Source organism: Labrus mixtus, chromosome 15 (assembly GCF_963584025.1).
Source record: "Labrus mixtus chromosome 15, fLabMix1.1, whole genome shotgun sequence".
Taxonomy (NCBI): Eukaryota; Metazoa; Chordata; class Actinopteri; order Labriformes; family Labridae; genus Labrus; species Labrus mixtus.
In genome coordinates this window covers 5,317,210-5,337,768 of record NC_083626.1, presented here as the reverse complement: position 1 = coordinate 5,337,768, position 20,559 = coordinate 5,317,210, and the positions used below count along the sequence as shown (strand labels likewise).

The 20,559-nt window shown below is 41.8% G+C and overlaps 1 protein-coding gene across 1 annotated transcript in view; it reads right to left on the bottom strand.

Annotated features, from left to right (window-relative positions):
• lamb2 (laminin, beta 2 (laminin S)) overlaps positions 1-20,071 on the bottom strand; it is a 44,350-nt gene extending 24,279 nt beyond the window's left edge. The window contains exons 1-6 of the mRNA XM_061058259.1: positions 19,920-20,071; positions 19,623-19,691; positions 4,041-4,210; positions 3,788-3,923; positions 352-425; positions 3-191 (exon numbers count right to left, since the gene is read on the bottom strand). Coding sequence (XP_060914242.1) covers positions 3-191; positions 352-425; positions 3,788-3,923; positions 4,041-4,210; positions 19,623-19,653 — 600 coding nt within the window. The 5' untranslated portion in view covers positions 19,654-19,691; positions 19,920-20,071. The remainder of the gene's footprint in view (positions 1-2; positions 192-351; positions 426-3,787; positions 3,924-4,040; positions 4,211-19,622; positions 19,692-19,919) is intronic.
• Positions 20,072-20,559: the final 488 nt, after the last annotated feature.

Genomic DNA, 20,559 nt, shown 5'->3' with positions numbered 1-20,559 from the left:
ACCTCTCCCTCTGTTGACGGCTCGATGTCAGAGTAGCGCGACTCACAGATGACATCATTAATGTTGCGTAAAGGACCCTGGGACACTCCAGGAAAGGTGGTCGAGCAGTCGTGGGAGAAGTAGCGATAGATCTGCCAGGTGCGACCAAAATCTGCTGACCGCTCAATCAGCATGGCGGCTGGACGGAAAGTCTGCAGTGCGAGAGAAGATGTGAAGATGAACATTATTCCATTTAGAGGCTCAGAGATTTCATTTTTTTAATTAGAACAATCCCAGAGTCCGACATAAGGGGAGCTAGAAGCTACTTGTGGATGCAGGTCATTAAGAGGACAACAAGAGCTTTGAGCCCACCTTGAAGGTCATGATGAGGTGAGTGAAGTGAAACTCTGCTTCCAGATCCAGCTGGACGAAAACATCAGACTTCCCTGGGAAAAAACACAGAGAGGTAGAAGTTTATATAAAGCCAACATCCTCTTTTACAGTAAGCTTGTATAAATTATTCTTAAACCATTTGCACTCACTTTCCACTATGTCACCAATTTCTCATTTTTTTCAATTTCTATTCAGACAAATGACATGTAGCTGTGGTGAGTGAAGTAGCAACAGTGGTTTTGGCTTAAGGAGTACTGTAGCATCTTCCATCCATCATTATCTATACCGCTTTTTTTCCTTTTGGGGTTGCGGGGTGCTGGAGCCAATCCCAGCTATCATTGGGTGAGAGGCAGAGTTGCACCCTGGACTAGTCACCAGTCAATTACAGGACAGACATATAGAGACAGACAACCAGCCACACTCACATTCACACCTACAGGCAATTTTAGAGTCACCAATTAACATGCATGTGTCTGACTCTGGACTGTGGGAGGAAGCCAGAGTACCCGGAGAGAACCCACGCATGCACAGGGAGAACATGCAAACTCCACAAAGAAAGGCTCCTGTCTGCAGGGGATTTGAACCAGGAACCGTCTCGCTGTGAGGTAACAGTGACCACTACAACCGTGCAGCCTAGCAACTTGATTTTTTTTTTATCAGTGAGTGGTAGAATAAATTTGGAGTGCATGTTGTGAGAGCCATTACACATCCTGCATAACGTCAAATATTCTGAGTGCACCTTAACTGAGGATCACTTTCACTACAAAGCAAACGGGACTTCCCCAGTCCTGCATAATTATATATATAAAAGCTGCACCACATGAATAATTTAAAACTACAACTTCACACTGTACTGCTAAATTACTTCTAAACTGGTTATTTAAAGACAAACCACAAAAAGCTACTTCCTACACACATGAAGAAGAAAAGCAGATCTGAGAGGGGGGGGGGGGTTGTTTTGATGCCTTCTCAGTTACATGCTGAGCATAAACACACATGCATGTCTCCTCTGGAATATACTCGAAATGAATGACAGTGTAAATGTGTCTGGCACTGATTACTGTACCTGTCTCATGTTAAAAAAAAGACCCAATCAGAGTTCAGGAGCAGGCATTTTAATTGGTCAGGCTCTAATTTAAATAGACAGCTTGAGCCTCGCTGACTGTGAGACGTTTGTAAGCGAAACATACTTTAAAGAGGACATGTTATCCCCCTTCTCCACCTTTTCAAACAGTCCCCCTGTGGTCTAAATGAAACATCTGTGCTGTGCTTTGGTGCAAAATATAACATGAATCAAGCACCAGAGGAGGTTTGTGACCCTGTAGAAACCAGCTCTCTCAGAACGCTCCGTTTTGGTGTGTGTGTCTCTTTAAATGCAATGAGCCCCCCCCCTGAGTTTTCCTGGTAGACATCACTCCTCTGTAGAAAGAATAAAAATGGTAGACCTGCTCAAAAGTTTAGTTCTAGGCTGGGGATGGAGTCCATGGGTGGAGATATCAGGGGAAGGGAGGGGATTTTTTTTTTACCAGAATGCCACTGTGACATCACAAACTGAGAAAATTTGAAACTGAGCATTTTCCTTGGTGTTGTAAGACTTATGCAGATTAAAACAAATGACTGAATGGATTTATTTCATATTTTCTGGATCAGTAGACAATTCAAAAACACTGTAAAAGTGGATAATATGTCCTCTTTAATGCAATGGGAAAGACACACAATAAGCACGCAGAATGAACTTGTTCCACATTCGGTGCCAGTGTCTGAATGTATGAATGCACATCCAATGAAATTTCCTTTTAAATCGATATGTGGGCACAATCAAAACCACTGTTGTCGAACTTAAATGGGCGCACTGTGCCATCATCGTCATGGAAATGCCACAGCGATGCCTTGGAGGAGCAGTAGCAACCAGAAATAAAAATAGTCACGCTGCTTCCTGTCCCCGCTTCTTCTTCTGTTTCTCTCCGGTCTATTCTGGGTCCTTTCTGTCATAAACAGCTCTGCATAAAGTAACACAGCTCACAAACAGCTTTAATGAGCCTTGTGTCCAACTGCACAGAGCTCTGCTCTCTGTTATCGTATGTTAAGATGGATCAGTTCCAACCCGTCTATCTCCCACTCTGCCGGGAGCACTCACTCATCTTTCACTTGAATTTTTCCATTAGAGCTTTTACTTCTCTCCTCTTCCTGCTACCCCCCCCCCCCCCCCCCCCCCCTCACTCTCTCTCTCCTTCTGTTGAGAAGCCAGAGCAGAGCCTACTCTGTTATTAAGCCCATCTGTTGCTGGTCAGGGGTTACTGGCCACACTGTTTTTTTTGTGTGCAGCATTAATTCTGTTTTGAAGGTTCTCTATAGCTACCAGTTTCTTACTGCTCATAATTAAAAAAAACATGGAAACAAGTTTTCCATGTGTTTATCTCTTTCTTTTTCCTCATCAAGGTATTTGATACCCTGTATTTTATATTGCTCCTCTTCTCCCATCCAATAATAGTTTTAACTATATACCCGCACCTATAAGTAGAGGCCATATTACGTTCTTCACATTACCAAGTTTGGGAAGGGTACTGGATCTATTTAAAACATATAGTATGATCACTTACTTATACTAAGGCTTTCAAAGACAATTCAAGTCAGTGCTTTGAATTATCTGTAATTTGCATAACGAAAGATGAAATCCTGATGTTTGATAATTCATTTAGCTAACTGAGAAAATAAAGTTTTATGCAGCATTTTCTATCTGAAATACTGAGCAGAGGAACCTCTGCTTTTTTAGGTTTTGGTATTTGTGGGTGCATATCAGCTTCTTTGCGTCTGAGTCAAGTTGCAAAGAAGCTTTAACGAACTGCATTTGGATAGTTTGAGAAATTCTGGATGTTCCAGCGAAAAAGTAATTCCACTTAATTTTGTGTGGGATTGTGAGATTGTGGGATTTTGGTATGGATTTGGAAGCATAGAGTGAAGAATTATGTTTAAAAAAAAAGGGAAAAATCATTCATCCAAGATAAGGAACTTTTTCTTTGCAATGTACTCCATCTGTACCTACAACATATTATGTCATGTGGAATAAAATGTCTATTGACTGAATTTGGTGAACAGTTAAAAACATGTTGGTAGTTTTCTATGTTACTCTGGAGTGCTGCTACAAAACCAGTCGCGTCCTGCCACCAGTGCACTGTGCATTTGACACAGGTGGAGGGCCTGAAAGAACTACCGGGGATTTGAGCTTTGATTTGTAGTCTCTGCTTTAGCTCGCACAACAAATAGATACAATACTTCACTCAAACCGTTTTAAAAAGGGCAAATAAAATGAGGTAAAAATTCCCTTTCATTGCTTATGTTCATCTTAAAACCGTTTACTACCCTAAATGCAGTGAGACTTGAATTTGGAACAAAAGTGACCACAAAGTCTTCTCACCGTTCTCGGACTGCCACCAGGACTTCTTGCGATGAGGTTTAAAGGCAGTGATGACGTTTTCTATCCGATGATTGATGGTGTTGTACACCGGGTCATACGGCCGCCTAGAGTCACAGTCAAAACACTTCTTCTCATCCTGCAGAAGGGCAAAGAAAGTCAGAGTTTTATGGTCAAAGTTTAGCAGTCAATAAGAAACAAAGAAACTCAAGAAGAAGAAGAAGAAGAAGAAGAAAGAGACATCATACAAACTGACCTGCAGATGACTGACAATACAGTATGGTTCTTTTCTCCTCATCCCGCATGTTGACGAGGCCTTCAGGTTCTTCTCTCGTCCAATCAGCAAGTCCCCGGTTGCTGGGTAACAGCTGCCATGGGCACAGCCGTGGCTCTGGTCCGGTTCCTGGCCGACGGCAGCAGCCAGCACTGAAAGGGAGGCGGGACAGGATATTAATTACAATGCACAGGAAACAACAGTGGAAAGTGACATCATACACTAATACATCAGCCAATCACAAGTTTGTGTTGATAAATAAAGTTGACTTGAAATCAGTGCCTTCCTATCTGTCCTAAAAAAAACAACAACATCGTATCAGTTTCTGTGGAGAAACAGACTCCAGACGGGGAAGTACAACAGTAGAAGATCTAATGTTGTGGGTTTGTTGTGTTTCACGTCTAAGCTCATTTTATTCTGTTTTAAGATGTCCATTAATGTGACTTATACATTACATATTCTAATTCTGATGATCAATTCCAAAGATACTCAATAGTGTAATCTTAAATTATGATTCAGACCAGCAGACCAGCTGACAAATTTCAAACTCCTCTCATAGATTTGTATTTAACTCATATGAGGAAAATAAAAGTTTTTTCTCTTAAATTCCTAGAAGTTAGGACAATATAAATAACAGAAACCAAAAATGAACCATATCTCTGTGTCGTTTTTTCAAAAACACGTTTCTTGTTATCGTACTTGTCGTGCTTGATAGCTCTTGGGAAAAACATTTTCTTTGAAAGTCCGGTCCACTTTGCTTCAGCGGGCTCAGGGACTGCAGGGTATGAAGGACTTATTGAGTTGGACACTGGCCCCCCTGCAACTAGACAGCTCCTGCTTGATCAAGAGCCGAATCAATGTTGAGACAACATCCAGTGGGAGGGGGATTATCTGAAGGCACCCCCACATGTCAACAGGCTCTGCTCTCTGCAGGGGCCACAAAGAAGTGACCTGACCAGAGGCCAAATCTGGGAACTAACAAATGCAGGTCATACAGAGGGCAACAGTCTTCAAGATTGAAATGTGACAGAAAATCTGATTTTTGTAGACGTTACAAATGTTGAACCATGATGTGTAAAGGTAAAGTGTCACCAAAAGAAGTGAACGTACCGTGACATCAACCATTGGTTTGAGGACTACCACTACAAAACTCAAGTTTGGCATTTTGAAAGTCACCATCTTTTTCTTGGTAGCTTGCAGAGGAATTTCAAACAGATCTAGCAATCACTACTAATAGAAGTAAAAGTGCAGAGACACAACATTTGTAACCTAGCAAACGCTAGCGCCGTTAAGAATGGCTCTGAAATTGACGTTGCGGGCGTTGCCAGCGCAATAAAAAACGTTAGTGGATATAGTGACCTAGAGCTGCAAGTTGGACATCGAGCCTTGATAACATGCAAGCTTGAATATCATTTAAACTTGTATGTTTTATTAAAATATTTCCCCTGTACAGTTTATGTTCTATGACAACCAAAACTTTTATTTTTACCAGGCTGTATTATTTTAGCCAGCCTCAAGAGGCCATTTGAGGAGCTGCAGTTTTAGCACTTTATTTTTTAGCCCAGGAGGTCACGACTTGATGACACAGCACTGGAGCCTTGCGGCTAATTAGCCGTGCTATGTGTGGGAGTTTAAATAAACTTTATAAACTTTCAGGACGACATCCAGCAGGCGCCACACATTCCATTAAACTTTTTCACATGAATCTCCTCTCCTACATGCCTCTGATTGGTCCGTGTGTGTTTCTATGAGGAAACTGGTATGAGGCGAGTGAAGACCCCCGGGGTCCTGCTGTCAATCTATGGACTGTCCACAACAGGTGTTTCTAATCCTCCCTCCATACAGTCTACATGGCAACCTTTACAACACTACAAAACACTCCTACACTGTGGAGGAAACTTCATAAGGTTTGGAGGGTTTCCAAAAGATAACAATATGAACATGTAGCCAGGTCTTTTCTTGTATTATTCAGCTTTATATTACAGTTCTGATCATTCAGACCAGAGAGCTAACATTAAACATACAGCTTAACCTGACCATCTGGGAGATCTGGACTCATATGCTGCCCTAAATAGTTCTCCTCAAAGTTATTCCCGGTATAAAGCATGTGAGGTTAATTGGATATTTTAACAGTGAGGGGAGTTTTTTTTGCTACAGGTTAAATCAGCTAACGTATTATTAAAATCAAATCTATTTTTACCTAATAAAGACATTTTGTTCTGTTAACATTGCTGCTCTGAAGTTAGCCTGCTTGCTATCACTTGGCTTAGTGTTGGGGTGCCGGGTAATTCTTTGACAGTGAAATCTTTAAGAGGAAGCACAGCTCATAATGAATGACAAACGCTGACAGGCATGGGGAGACATGGCTGCAGAGCATGCTCATGTCTGGATGCTCTCTGCAGGTCTACTCTCCCTGACCAAAGAGACAAAGAAGGTCCATTATCACAGCCTGACACTGCTGTTAGGCCAGCTGCTGATAGGGACCCCAGCTGGGAACAGTGCAGAGGAGGATTTCACATGGACGCTCATACACAGAGATACACAATCTTGACAGTCACTCTAGAGGAAACCAGTGTTTGCTTGGCAGCTGGACAAGTCTCAGGATGGTGCCAGCCAAGTGAGCAACACGTAGATATGAGGTTAACACACCGCAGCTCACAAACACACTGCTACAATCACTGAGGCACTCATGTACACCTGTGCAGCGATAGGTACACATTCCTCCTCTGCATGTAATCACATTCCTTCATAGTAGTTCAGTACAACCACAGATTCATTTGGCTCTTAATCAACACCTATTGGAGGATTTGTTCAAGTGATCTGAGCTGCTCCACATTCATCTTGAAGATAAAGAGTGACATAATGGCCTGTGATAAAGGGATCATTCCCTCGTCCTTTATCAGATAGAGAGGAAGAGAGTGTGAAGAAGCACAAACAGAGCAGATCAGATGTATGTGTTCAATGGGGGGAAGAAAAAAGAGGAGTGTGGAAGAGACAGAGAGTACAGAGTCTTTGAACGGATCAAGGGAAGACCCATCCAGACAACTTGATATCTATTCTGGTAAGTATTGGCACGCTCTCAAAGGTCTGTCAGTGTGTGTGTGTGTGTGTGTGTGTGTGTGTGTGTGTGTGTGTGTGTGTCACATAGACCAGGGAGGAGGGATGAGCGAGTAGACGTCTGATGTGTAGTTTAATCACTGGGTTTCTTGTCGTCTTTTATCTCTGTGTGTTTTTGTCTGTGTCTGTTTAAAGGGCTTCAAACCTCTACTCAGAAACGATGACATCACACAGCCTCAGGAAAACAAAATACAGAATTGCACTTTAATACACTTAACAAAGCCAATTTAAATCATCTAATGCTGTAAACTTTCATATAACCCTTCTGTGGAAAATGTCATGCTGGCTACAAAGCCTTCAAGCCCAACTGTTTGTTGCCTGGTCCAACACTGCATTCTGGCATATTTCTGGGTCATAGTTTTAAAGTAAACTTGCTTGTTGAAGATTTTCAGGTGTACAGATTTGCTCCTTTCCATCTGTTTTATTGTTAAAAATGGAGGCAGTGGCATTTTCCTTAAAAAAATAAATATAGACCTATACAAAAGTAATGTCGCTCAATCATCACTTACGGGCCTCCATACTTGTGTGGAGGTGACTGTGTCAGTAGAGACTCTGTCCTCTGCATGTATTTTGATGTTCTGGTTGACTCTGGACATTTCTGGGTGGGGAGTGGAAGTGTGTCCCCCGGCCAATGACAGTGTGCACGTGAGTTTGGGAGTGGATAAAAGTCAGCGACTGGAAGCCATTTGGACTGGCAAACATGGCAGACACATCAGCACAGAGGAGAAAATAAAATCATAGTGAGGGGAAACGCCAAGCGGATAAAACCCCTTTCCAAAATGGCGGTTAACCTTGGGGTTTTTTTTTTACTCGCTTTTGGAACAGCTTGGGATGAAGATGGATGCAGAGTTAGACTGCTTCCCATTGGCGGACAGGTGCCACACAGTGGTGGTTAGCTTTTACTAGTGTGTTTAATTACTGGCTTTTCCATTACAAATGTAACATTCTCAGGTCGCTTGCAGCTTGCAGTAAAGCTTTTTACCTACACTCTAAGTCCTGCTATCAACCAAAGTAAATAACCTGACGTTTCAGGGAGGAGGGGCCCATTTGAATGTTGTGATTACAAGCTGCTAATAGCATTGTGACTGACTCCACCTTTAATTAAACATCTCTGTATTTGGTTTATTGTGTTAGAGAGAAAAAAGTGAATTGGAGACATCACATATGGCTCTTTGTGCTGCCAAAATATGTATACACTTTTTTTAAATATATATTTTATTGTAGGCTTTTTGGGGCTTGTGCTGCTTTGACTCAGTGAGAGTGTTGAGACGGCGTGTAGTCAACCAGCTGAGGAGAAGTTCTAAGCACAGCTCAGGGTACTCTTCCTCCCTCTGAGTGAAAAGTTAATATAGTAAATTTGAGGTCAGAGGTTATATAGTGGTTGATTAGACAGCATCAGAGATTTGTCTTTCTGTCTTTCCTCTGTAACCATACATGGAGACATGCAGGGAGGAATGCAGGCTGACAGCTGAGAGAAGCAAAGGGGGCTGTTAAAGTGCTGCTGTCTGTGTGTGTGTGTGTGTGTGTGTGTGTGTGTGTATGAGCTCACAAAGCACTGCCATTCAACCAGCCAATCGATCTGCAACATATTGTGCACTCCTGTAGCCCCAAACAGAAAAATTTAAAATACTGAGGTGCATTTAGAGTTATGTTAATTAGACATGTTTATCTCACAGACTGTTTATTTCTATACATTTCATTAATACGTCTACTGTGGCAGCAGTCCTGTTTCTTAGAACATCAAACAGGTAGAAAAAAGGCACACTGTTGTGGACCTATTCTTGGCTTACAGTTGGAAAAGGCATGATGTCATTGTGCTCATGCCAAAGGACAGTGCAACCTGACTCTGAGCCAACAGGTCTCCCACATGAGGCAATGTCCTAACTGTCGAGGCAGCGAGACAAAATACACAGTGAAGTCTGCAGTACATCACAGTTTTCATCCCACAAATAGATCCCCCCTCACTCAAAAAAAATAAAAGTGAGCTCTGCTTTTATTCCTGAACTTCATTTCTGCCTTTGATATCCCCTCTGCTTTCCTGCTTTACTAGTCGGACAACACAAAAGTGATCCATAACCATGTTTTTAATGTGACAGCTACCACCATGTGACAATGATAGCCTGTATTTCATTTACTTGGAGATATAGTGGAGACTGCATGTGATGCAATCAATGAAAAACTCTCACTAGTAGATATTTAAGAAAACAGACCCAGCCTGGTTGAAGATGACTACCAACATCATACTGATCATCAAACTAGCGTCAAAGCTAACTAGGGTGCACTTAGATCTGTTTCATGATGCTTAGTGGAGCATCCGACTCCCCTTTGTTTCCAGTTTGAATGTGCAATAAGCTTCTTGGCTGCTGGTCAATTTACAGCCTAATGGTATCAGAGTTACATCATCTCTTTATTTTACTCTCTGAGAGAAACAGAATATGTTTATGTTCCATAATGTATATCTGAGGTTACTTTATGGACGGTGAAACACCTTCTGGAGATTCTGGACCATATGTTGGACATCTCTCTCTCTGCCACCATCATCCAAACACCCATCATCTCTGTGTGAAGGGTTTTCACTTTTCCAATAGGCTTCAATGTATTAATGTAGACTCTATAAAGATACAGCTCAATATCTTACTATGGCCTTTTTGTTAACTTTATGTTGGCCTTCACTTTAATTCATCGCCCATCCATCAAATCCCAGAGTATTTCACTCCTCTATTTTTGCTGTTCGGGGGATGAGGAGTGGCACATGGCATCAACCTGACACATTCCATCAGGACCGGATGGGGAGACAGTTTATTGTCACATCTACCAGTTTAAATAATGCAGTAAACTGAGACAAACAAACAATCAAACCAAAGGACAATAAAGCACACATGGACACACACACACCTAGGCTCAGACAGGAGGGGGTTAAAGAGATGAACACAACACACTGCCAAGAATATCAAAATGACAGCACGGTTAGATCCAATATCAGGTTGACTATTACACTGAGCAGACGAGAAAAGCATGAGTGTCAGACTGTTTTTGAGTGGCGTTCCTGACTTTACAGAGTATGAAGGCAGCGCAGATATTTCTGAACACCATCAGGGAACGTCGAAACCAGGGCTGAGGAAAGTCAACAGTTTTTTTCTTCTTAACTCCCTCCAGCTAATTAGTTTACATTCTCCCTCTCTGTCTATCTGACTCTCTTTGCTCTGAACTTAGCTGATGGATGGTCAACTCCCACAGCCAAACATCCAGCTGTTCTGCTCCGTCCTCCCCCACCTTTTTATTAGACTCAGCACCCTCCAACCAATCTCTCTTCTCTTCTGATGACCACTAAACCCGGGAGCCTCTGACTCCCTCCCTCCCTCTGCCATACTGTCCTTCATTAATCACCCCTCTGTCATTAATCTGCATCTTGGACCTTGCTTATAATATAAATACTGACCTAAATGTAATGTATTGTCTATAAATATGAGAAGATGTTATCCAGGGGAATGCTATACAGGGTGTGAGAGAGGTCAGGAAAAGGCTACAAGTGCACACTGTGAAGGACTGACAATTAATCAAGAAGGAACATTTTGATATGTACAAAAAGCTGAAGTAAGAAGTTCAGATGAAAAGAGTCATTCAACTATTTCACAGAACATTGGCTTCTTGGACATTACCTCCAAATCAGTGGTCCTCAACTGGTCTAGCCTAAGGTCCGCCCACCAAATCCTTCATGAAAAATCACGACCTAAATAAATAAAATTTTCGACCAATCAGATTTATCCAATTAAAAATGTTGCAGTTGGACCTCACATGATCAAAATGTGATATAACAAAGAAATAGAACAAACACGTTTAAAAAAGTGCTTCAGACTTTGACACAATGTCTTTTTCCAGACACACTTTCATGACCCACTGAAAAACAGCTCTACGACCCACCAGTTGAGGACCACTGCTCTTAAAATACATCAAATACAAAACTGTACATTAAAAAATATATACATAGCCTTTACATTAACATATTTCCTCTGGTGTGCCACACAGTTAAAGTCCCCCATTGTTTTTGTTTCGTAGACATTTCCTCATTAAGGTCTTTCAACTTGAAATCAGGCAGGTTTTAACGATATGCAGACGACACCCTACTTTACTGTTTCATCCGATGATTCAAACATGTTTGTGAATTGTGTTTTGAAGTTATGAAGTTATGGATCAACAATTTTCTCAGTTGAATATGGACAGACCAAGACTTCGGATAACAGGAACAGACAACTGTGCCACCATTTCTCTCGTAGGACAACTTTTAAGTTTATCTTGACGACACAAATTCTCTGATCTATGAAAACCTAAAATATGTAGGGGTGCTTGATTCACAACAATGCAACCAGATTTTCCCTAGAAATAGTCACAGCACTCATCAACCATGTACGAAGATCAGTTCTCTTTATTTTAGCAACATAATACTTTCACGTTGCAAAGATCAATGTGGCCGTGTTATGTTCATTATCAGTTTGTTAGTCTTGGATTAAAAATGGAAGGACTTAAATGTTTTGCCTTTTCATATACTGGAGCTGCATTCATTTGCTAGTTAGTCTTATCCTGACATGGTTTTGGATTCAATGTCGGTTGTTTGCGTGTTGGTCACTGACCTCCTCCCTGGCTGTGTAACAGACAGAGGCTCTCAGTGAGCTTAGCTAGACGCAGACCGCTACACAGGCTGTTAGATTAACAAGGCATGGCACTGCGAACAGCTGGTCTCTCTAGAGACATTCACATTCCTGTGCCATCCTGGAGATGTCTGAATCACTCCATGTTGGAGAGGAAATGTGAAACATTACAAGCAGCAGGTGGACAGTGGAGCTGGGCAGAAACTTGCATAGAAAAATGTTTGTTCTTAACCAAGTGGAACAGCGGAAACATGAAGCACTCACTGCTCATCCAGACTCTCCACGGCCTGTATTCCCACATGTCTGCAGTTACCGATGATTTACTACTCTTCTGATACAAATCAAGCTGACACAGCATTTTTGATCGTCTGTTTGACCTCTTTGCAGAACACAGGCTAGAACTCCCAATCAAATAGCTATCAGAAGTGTTGTAGTACTCGAAATCGGTCTTGGTCTTAAGACCAGTCTAGAGACCACTTTTTGAAGGTCTTGGCCTTGTCTCGGAATCAAAAGTATTTTTACTGGGTCTTGTCTTGATTTCAGACCGGGCGTGACTCTGAATATTAAATCAAGACCGGTCAAGACCACCACTGACAGGCTATGTTTCCACGCCATTACTTTGATTCTTCTCTTTCTAAAATAATAAATAACTTAAATTCATTCATAATATTATTTTTATCCCCCGGTTATGGTCACAACCTTCCTGTTGTTAAGATCTAAATGAGTGACACATCTCCTGCACACAACATGATGATTTTTCTGTTATATTTAAGGTCTTGGTCTTGTCACGCTCTCAATCTCTGAGCAACTCTGGTCTTTGGTAGGTCTTGGTCTCCGTTAGTGTGGTCTTGACTACAACACTAGCTCTCAGTATATCCTCCTAATGTGGCGACATAAAAGTTGAAGTCCCAACTCCAAACCATGCACCCACCTCTGTAGGGCTGATAGTCTAACTACATCATCACAATGCTGCAGTCTTGTGTAGTCTACAGTGGGGGAATGTGCCCATTCCGGTTATTACTTCAAATTCTGGGTGCTTCCTTAAAAAAAGTAGCAACTATACACATTAAGTCACAAAATGACTACAACAAATAACAAAAAACGCTAATATTTTCATATGCCCAGTTGCCTGAACTCAAACAATCAACTAAATGGGACGCACACATTGCCAGCAGATGTCGGGTGCAGTCTGTCGGTCAACCAGCTCGACCATCGGTTTTCTCAATTTAAAAGAGTGAGTTGCTGCTGCCTTGGTAAGTGATTTATGTGTCGTGTGTTTGCTCTGGTGATCAGACGCTGCTCTGGGAGATAAGGACCACTGAGCAGAGTGCAGAAGGGTTCGCTTCAGGTGCTAATCAGAGTCTCTCATTTCAAAAATGTGGCTTCACTTAGAGGGAACGCATGGAGAAAAGTAAAGCACACGCGGGACTTGTCATTAGTCGAGTCATGCATTTTGTGTGTTTAAATGTGTGTGTTAGTCTTCCTGCCATTAAATGAGCCTGATGCTAATCAGAGTGTGTGTGTGCACAAAAACAAATATTTTCTGTCGACTGGCTGTGTCCCTTTGTTTTCTCCAACTGTATGTTCCTTTGAGTGCATATGTGGATCAGTATTCACCCTTGAAGGTCTACCAATGACCAGCATGGGTTTATTCCTGTCATAGCATTGTGACTGTGTCTGTATTGTGACTGTTAAATGTTGAAATGGTTCCCTGATGTACGAGTAAAAGGAGTAAGCCCTGTGTGGCTAAAGGCAAAGGTCAGACTCCTCTGAGTGTAATTTGGATGACACATGGGGGTACTGCATGTGTGTTTTCATGTGTGAGGTCATATTTTAAACTTTTAACCTTTCAATTGGACTGATGGTGACCGAGACCTGGTGAGAAACTCAAACCCTCCACAACTCCTGCTTTGAGTGAGAGTCTGCCTATTTTAAACCCTTTCTCCTGCTGTACTCCCGATTGGTAATATCTCTTGATAGTCTCCCTATTTCATATTGATACCAATCAAATGGGTGTTATTCATCTTCTATGTGGGATATGATTCATAAGACCTAGCAACTCAACTGGAGGCAGTGGTAATCACAATCAAACCCCCTTACCGTGCATGCTTCACTCCTCACTGTGACTGCTCAAAACCTCTGCTTCGCTCCGTTTAGCATACCACCAAAAATGTTGGAAACAAGTCCTCCAAATTTTACTCCACTTGATGCAGGACATTTCCCTGTCTTACCGCTAGCAGCATAAATGCATATACCATGTATTTTGTAAGGTATGTAGACAGAGTTCAGCGTAGAGCACTCACTCGCTCACATTCATTTTATTTAAAGATTTGTACAATTTGTAAGACGTGGTGAATTTTTTTGTGATAGGCTGATTTCCCCCCAATCTTCCTCTTTTTCACATTCCAGTGTTGGTAGGTGAGGAAAATCATTCAACACTTTTTTCCTATAGTTCCAATTGGTCTGCACCACCGGTATGCCATTAAATAACTTAACCTCTGGCTGAAAAGACTTAAGATGTTTCTAGAGATTGCGAGTTTATTTTACCTTTAAATTGAAAAAAATAGTGAAAAAACAAGGTTTGCCTTGAGAATGGAACATTTTGATAATCACTATATGGTGTTCAAAATATAACATTTTGATGCTTTATCGTAAATGGCCTGAAGCATGCTTATTGATCTTTTAGCAGGGGGGGGGGGGGGGGGGGGGGTGACATGTGATCAGTTTCATTAGCATGAATAAACACTGTTTCCACCACTTCATACTTAACTTGTGGTATTCAAGTTATTCATTTGCATTCTGTAGTTTTAAGGAATTCCAACATCACCATTAATAAAACCAAAGTGACCTTGAACATGAGACAGCTGGCTGCCGTTTACAGACCCAGAAGTTTTATTAGTTGTAACCGTATGTGAGTGAGCCTGTGTGTAATTACAGGGCGACAAGTTGAAACGACCACACAACTTGGTCCAGCTCAGCCAATCTTCCACGACAACATTTCAATCATAAAATAATTATCACATTAATCTAACCCTTCCGTACTTCCTTCGTTATTTACTTACTTCCTGCCTCCCTCCCTTCCTTACACCCCCCCTCCTCCACCCTGACATGATGTAGTATCTCAGTGTAATTGCAGCTTGTCCTCCATTAGATAATTAGAGGATGGGGATGTGTCTGAGAGCGTTTTTTAACAAGCTGTGAACACAGCCTGTTATTACATTTGGCCTGTGGCCTCTGGCAGTAAAATGATAACAAACACAAAATCTGGTGTAAAGAGGGATGACGCTACCTCCGATTCTTATTGTATCAAACATGTTACCAGTCTTTGTCTCTGTCAGTTAACCAACAAATGTTCAAATAGATAAATACAATTACCATATAAATAAACTAAGACTACATATACTAAAGTCAGAGCACAAAGTCATGACAGAGGAGGGTTTGGTATGATGATTCAATTCAAGGAGTTAAAATCTAAACGGTGTGAAACATCAAATCAGATGAAAGACTTCATCAGTGTGAACTGACTCTGAGCCCATCAGGATGTCTGTTCACCAATGAGTCTGATTCTGCTTTTGAAAGAAGCTTTTCCAGTCACTCTAACCTAAAGCTTACTCATGTTGGATTCATGTTTGGACGCTCTAAATCAAATATAACAAAGAGTCCAGTCTAGTCCTGCTCTTCATGTCAAGTGTTCTCACTTCTGTTATCGTCCAGTGCTTAATTGATGACTGATCATTCAACCCTGCTGTGAACGGCTATGCTAACCATTTAAAGTGGGCTAACATGTTACTTGTATTGATAGATCAGGGCTTATACTACTATATAATACATACAGTTACATAACCTACATATACAACCTTTAACAATAAGGATGCTGACATTTTCTCATTGTATGATGTCATAATGTCCAAACAGTCAAAGTGTTTCTGTATTGGTGGTTTTCATGCCTTGTCACCTCCACACTGTGAGCACATGGCAGGTTCTCCACAGTACCAACACCCTCCATTGTTTTTAATGAGACCACCTCCACTTCCTATTCCTCCTCCCTGCCCCTTCATCCTCCCCCTCAAGTCGTCCCCCCCCACCCTCCACTCCTCTTTTCATCCAGTACAGCTCCTGGCAACCAAACGGGAAACCTAACTCACCGTCCTTTCATAGAAACAAACCTGTTCCCTCTCTCTCTCCCTCTCTCTCTCTCTCTCTCTCTCTCCCACCCCTTCCCTGTGTGTCTAAAGTCTTTCTCTCCTTCTTTTCTCTTTGTCCTGATTCTTTCACATCCCCACCCCCACCCCCCTCTAATTTTTCAGCTCTCTCTCTCTCTCTCTCTCTCTCTGGTGGTGGATAGTAGGCTTTAACGCACCATTGTTCTGGTATCCCCACATTTCCGGAGGCTGCCGCTTAGAAAGGCTTCGGGAGCGCACTCTCTCACTCCCACTGCCTAATGCCAGCACTCACCTGCCCACACACACACACAGACACACACACACACACACACACACACACACACACACACACACACACACACACACACACACACACACACTCACACACACACACATCTGAGGAGGACGTCAGTAGTTTGACGAGACATCATTCCTTTACAAACGAACTTCCAAGAAAGGTGAATTACAGAGGATTTACGCAGATCCTCTTTCATGTGAATGCTTCCTTCCATCTTCCCTTCCTTCCTTCTTTCCTTCCTGCCTCCCTTCTTTCCTTCCTTGAAAGATAAGTAGTTATCCCTTCCACTGTGTCACTTAATCACAACATTAAATGAAAATATATTTACAAATTGACACATACAATTCACACCATCCAAATTAAAAGTGCTACACAAATGTTGCGATTTATTTCCATGATTTTTTTGGAACAAACCTTAAAATGTGCACGAGTAGATTTCTGCAATTATGCGCATGTGAACGCACACAAACAAAGCCAGATGCACAAACAACCAGCTCCTCAACAGGTCCTTCTTCTACCCCCACCACCACCATAGAAGAAGAATCGAAAATGGAACGTGAAAAGAGAAGAGACACGGCTGATTCTTTTGTCCCCGTGATCCGAGTCCTTTCACTCTCACTTTCTCTCAAACACACACACAATCACGCACACACTCCAATTAACCCCACCTCTGACCCCATAGGGTTTAGACACGACCCTTGACCTTGGAGCTTCTGCTCGGAGGCGTCAGGAGTCTGATTGACAGCTTCCCATCTCTAAACTGACAGAGTGTGACATGTCTGGACACACACTTGTTCACATTTCCGCTCTCTGCGCCCATCCCCTCCTCTGACTTTACACTAATACTCTCGAACAGGTTGAAAATATAAATACATGAACATCTCCTTGAGGAAATGAAAAACATGCAATCTAGTCTTCATGACCTTCCCCTCAGACTTATGGACATTCATGGATGAAACGACCACTACTGGTGCCAACACCACTCTTGACTTTTGTCAGTGCTTGACAAGTGGCCCGCCTGTGTAAATAGAACACTTCCATTATAACTTGAAGCAAAGACTATTTTCCATAAGTTGATGTGCCTTCCTCAGGAAATGGACTGCCATCTAAACCAGTGTTTCCAAACCTTGTTTCCTTGGAGCGCCTTGTATCTAAGAAAAGCTGAGAAACCCAAGGACCAAATGGAAACAAGAAATCATACATGGCTGATAGAAATGTACATAAATCTTAAAAGTGTTCATTGATAAATTCCCAACACAATACGCCTATTGTGCTCTATACACAATCGTTCTTTTCAAAGGCTGTTTGTATAAACTATCCTGTAAGTATTGTATCATGATTTAAGTCAATATGTGCAAATCTAAATTTGACAACCTCAAGGCAGACAAAGCCTTGGTTTGATTACTGGTCAGATAAAGGTTCTTTATAGATAATTAGTCAAACATCTTCTGGAGGAATGATATAAATAAATCATCCAAACATGATTCAGAAGAACACTGTGCACTCCAGGAAGAAGTAGCTGCTGCAATGCTGCAGCTAATGGGGATACTAATAAACATTACTGTGTTGGCTCTTCCTGCTTTACTTCATATTAACACATTTCACATCAGTTTTTAAGTTGTCAGCTAGCAGTACCACAGCTTCTCATACATTATTATTATACATATATATATATTACTGCTTCATTGTTTCATTTACAAATCACACCCTGCTCTTTGTTTTCTACATGCACACCCCCAATGTGAATTGGAGGGAGAAAGAGGACACTGTTGCTGCTTTCATCCGATGTAAAAAAAAAGAGTAGTTCTGAAATTACTTTCTGAAAGGAGGCTTGTTCCCTGTGTCTTCTAGCAAGTAATGTCTCCAGGTAATGACCCTGAACTGCAGCATCCCTGATTCTCCTCTGGATAGGGTCATTGTCAAATTTCATTCTCATCTACATCTACTGCAATCCACTGTGCTTTTAAAAACAGGTGTAGAAACGCTAAAAAGAAAACCTCTGACAGCACGTTTTGCACATGCACTGAAGCTATTTCTCATGCTCTTCTACTTTGGACGTCAACAACAGCAGAGCGCTGAAAACTCTGTATGCAAAACAGACAGCTAAAGAATGAAATACCACCTGTGAGCTTTATCAGGAGCTGCAGCTGCAATCAGTAACAGAGTGTAAAGAGACAACAGCAGGCACTAATTGACTTTAACTAGAGCAATAAAACCATTGTGTTCTGCTTCAGGGAACAATGCACTCTAATGCATTTTGTTGAGTTCAATTACTCAGAGAAACATTTTGTTACAGTGATTGTGTTTCGTACCTCGTCTCAGAAAGAAGTGCAGGTGTCAGATTGAAATATGACCTTTTTATTGTTCTTTTCCTTCTAGTAAGTAAAGGAGATAGACACATACATATACATGCAGCTCTGGATGCATCCAGAAGAATCTTAAAACCGGGGTGTGTGGAGTGGGTGTCTCTATTTGCGGACTCAGCTGGGCTGTTTTAGGAGGACCATAAACAGAGCGACACCACCCACAGAGAGAGACACCGACAGACAGACAGAGAGAGAGAAAGAGGGAGAGAGAGAGAGAGAGAGAGAGAGAGAGAGAGAGAGAGAGAGAGAGAGAGAGACAGGAGCGACCCTGGAGATCCAAGAGGCCAGCGCTCCCATCAACCACTCATCCAGGAGGTCGAGGCTACTGTCTCTACCAGGGCTGCTGCTGGTTTTCTGCACAAAGCTTAGCCACACCTATGAAATCTGCTCTGGAAGTGACAGTGACCTATGCCTACAGAGACCCACTTTTATATGTGTACCTGAATGAACAATTCTTTGAAAATCAACAGTCCTATATTTATGATTCTTTTAACAAATTGGACTTGTTTTTAAGCCTACTCCAGAAGAGTAAACCATGTAAATGTGTCAGTTTTGCACAACAACGTGAATGAAGATTTACATTAAGATTAACTTAACAGAGTTGAACTGAATTTTTAATTTCCCAAATAACAACATCACTGTTTAACTTTAAAATGTTCATTTTTGAATGGAAAATGTAACCTCTGGTCGACATATATAAGGTTATAACTATTTTCCTTATTGACAGAGACGAAGAAACAAGTGTTGAAACCCTTCTCAAATGAATAATATGCTTTAGTGCAGCTCTGATTTGTTAAGAGACTTTTTGACTAAGACTTAACATGAACCCGTGAGCTCCATCTTTCCCGGTGATTTATCAAAGGAAGCTCAGTGACCTGCAGACAGTCTTTATCTTTCATCCCCGCTCACTGAGTAACATCAGAGGATTTGTTAAGAAGCAGAAAAACGTGGATTGACTTGTACAGTCTACTCACCGCAGAGGAGAATGATCAGCGACGCCTCCATCTCTCAGCGCTCCTCCAGCCGAGGAGCAGAGCAGCAACCTGTGGCGGACAATAAAGTCTGATATCAAGCGACTGTTTATGCAATTCAATATGACTTTTCAGACACATATCGCTGTGTTCGTGTGTGCTTAAACCAGTGATATGAATATAACTCCTGTTAGACGTAAACAAAGTAAAGTGTTTTCAACTGTACAAGGTGTTCATCTGTATTTCCCCTCTTCTAAAAGTTAGTAAACTTATAGTCAGCAAAGCAAAGACAACACTCACCGTGTTTCAGAGGTGTCGTTTCAGGTGTTCACTCTTGTTGTGTATTAGTCCCGAGTCCCGTGTCCCACTCAGTCCACTTCCTGCGGAGGTCCCGGACAGATGCGGGTCTTTGCTGCGTTTGCGGTGAGGAGTCCTCAGCTCCTGCGTCTCTCCGCTGGAAACCCCGAGCTGGACTCCCGGAGCGGAGCAGAGCGGAGCAGAATGGGGGGGTAGGAGGAGGGGGTGATAGGGGGGTTAGGGGTCGGGGGAATCCCCGGGCGGACAAGCGAGGTATAGCCAAGAAGAATATATCAGGCAGCCTTGACCGTACCGCGTTTGTCCACGAGGGGCGCCAGATCAACACTTTAGAAAAGTTTTAATAAAATATATTCAATGCTGTTTTAATCAACCTCTGTTCTTACATTTCACCCCATGGCACACTTGCAATGCTCCCAAAAAGCCTGACTGAGCTGAAGCCCTAATAAGTAATGTTCAGCAGTGAAGTTGCAGTAAAGTAATGTGCATAGATGATGTGAAACTAAATACAAATGTTTTAAAAACAGACACACACACACACACATGCAAAAGTTACCATAAATAAAAACAGTAAAACAAAATTAGAATTCCAATGGGAAATGTGTAAATTTCAATAAAAACTAGG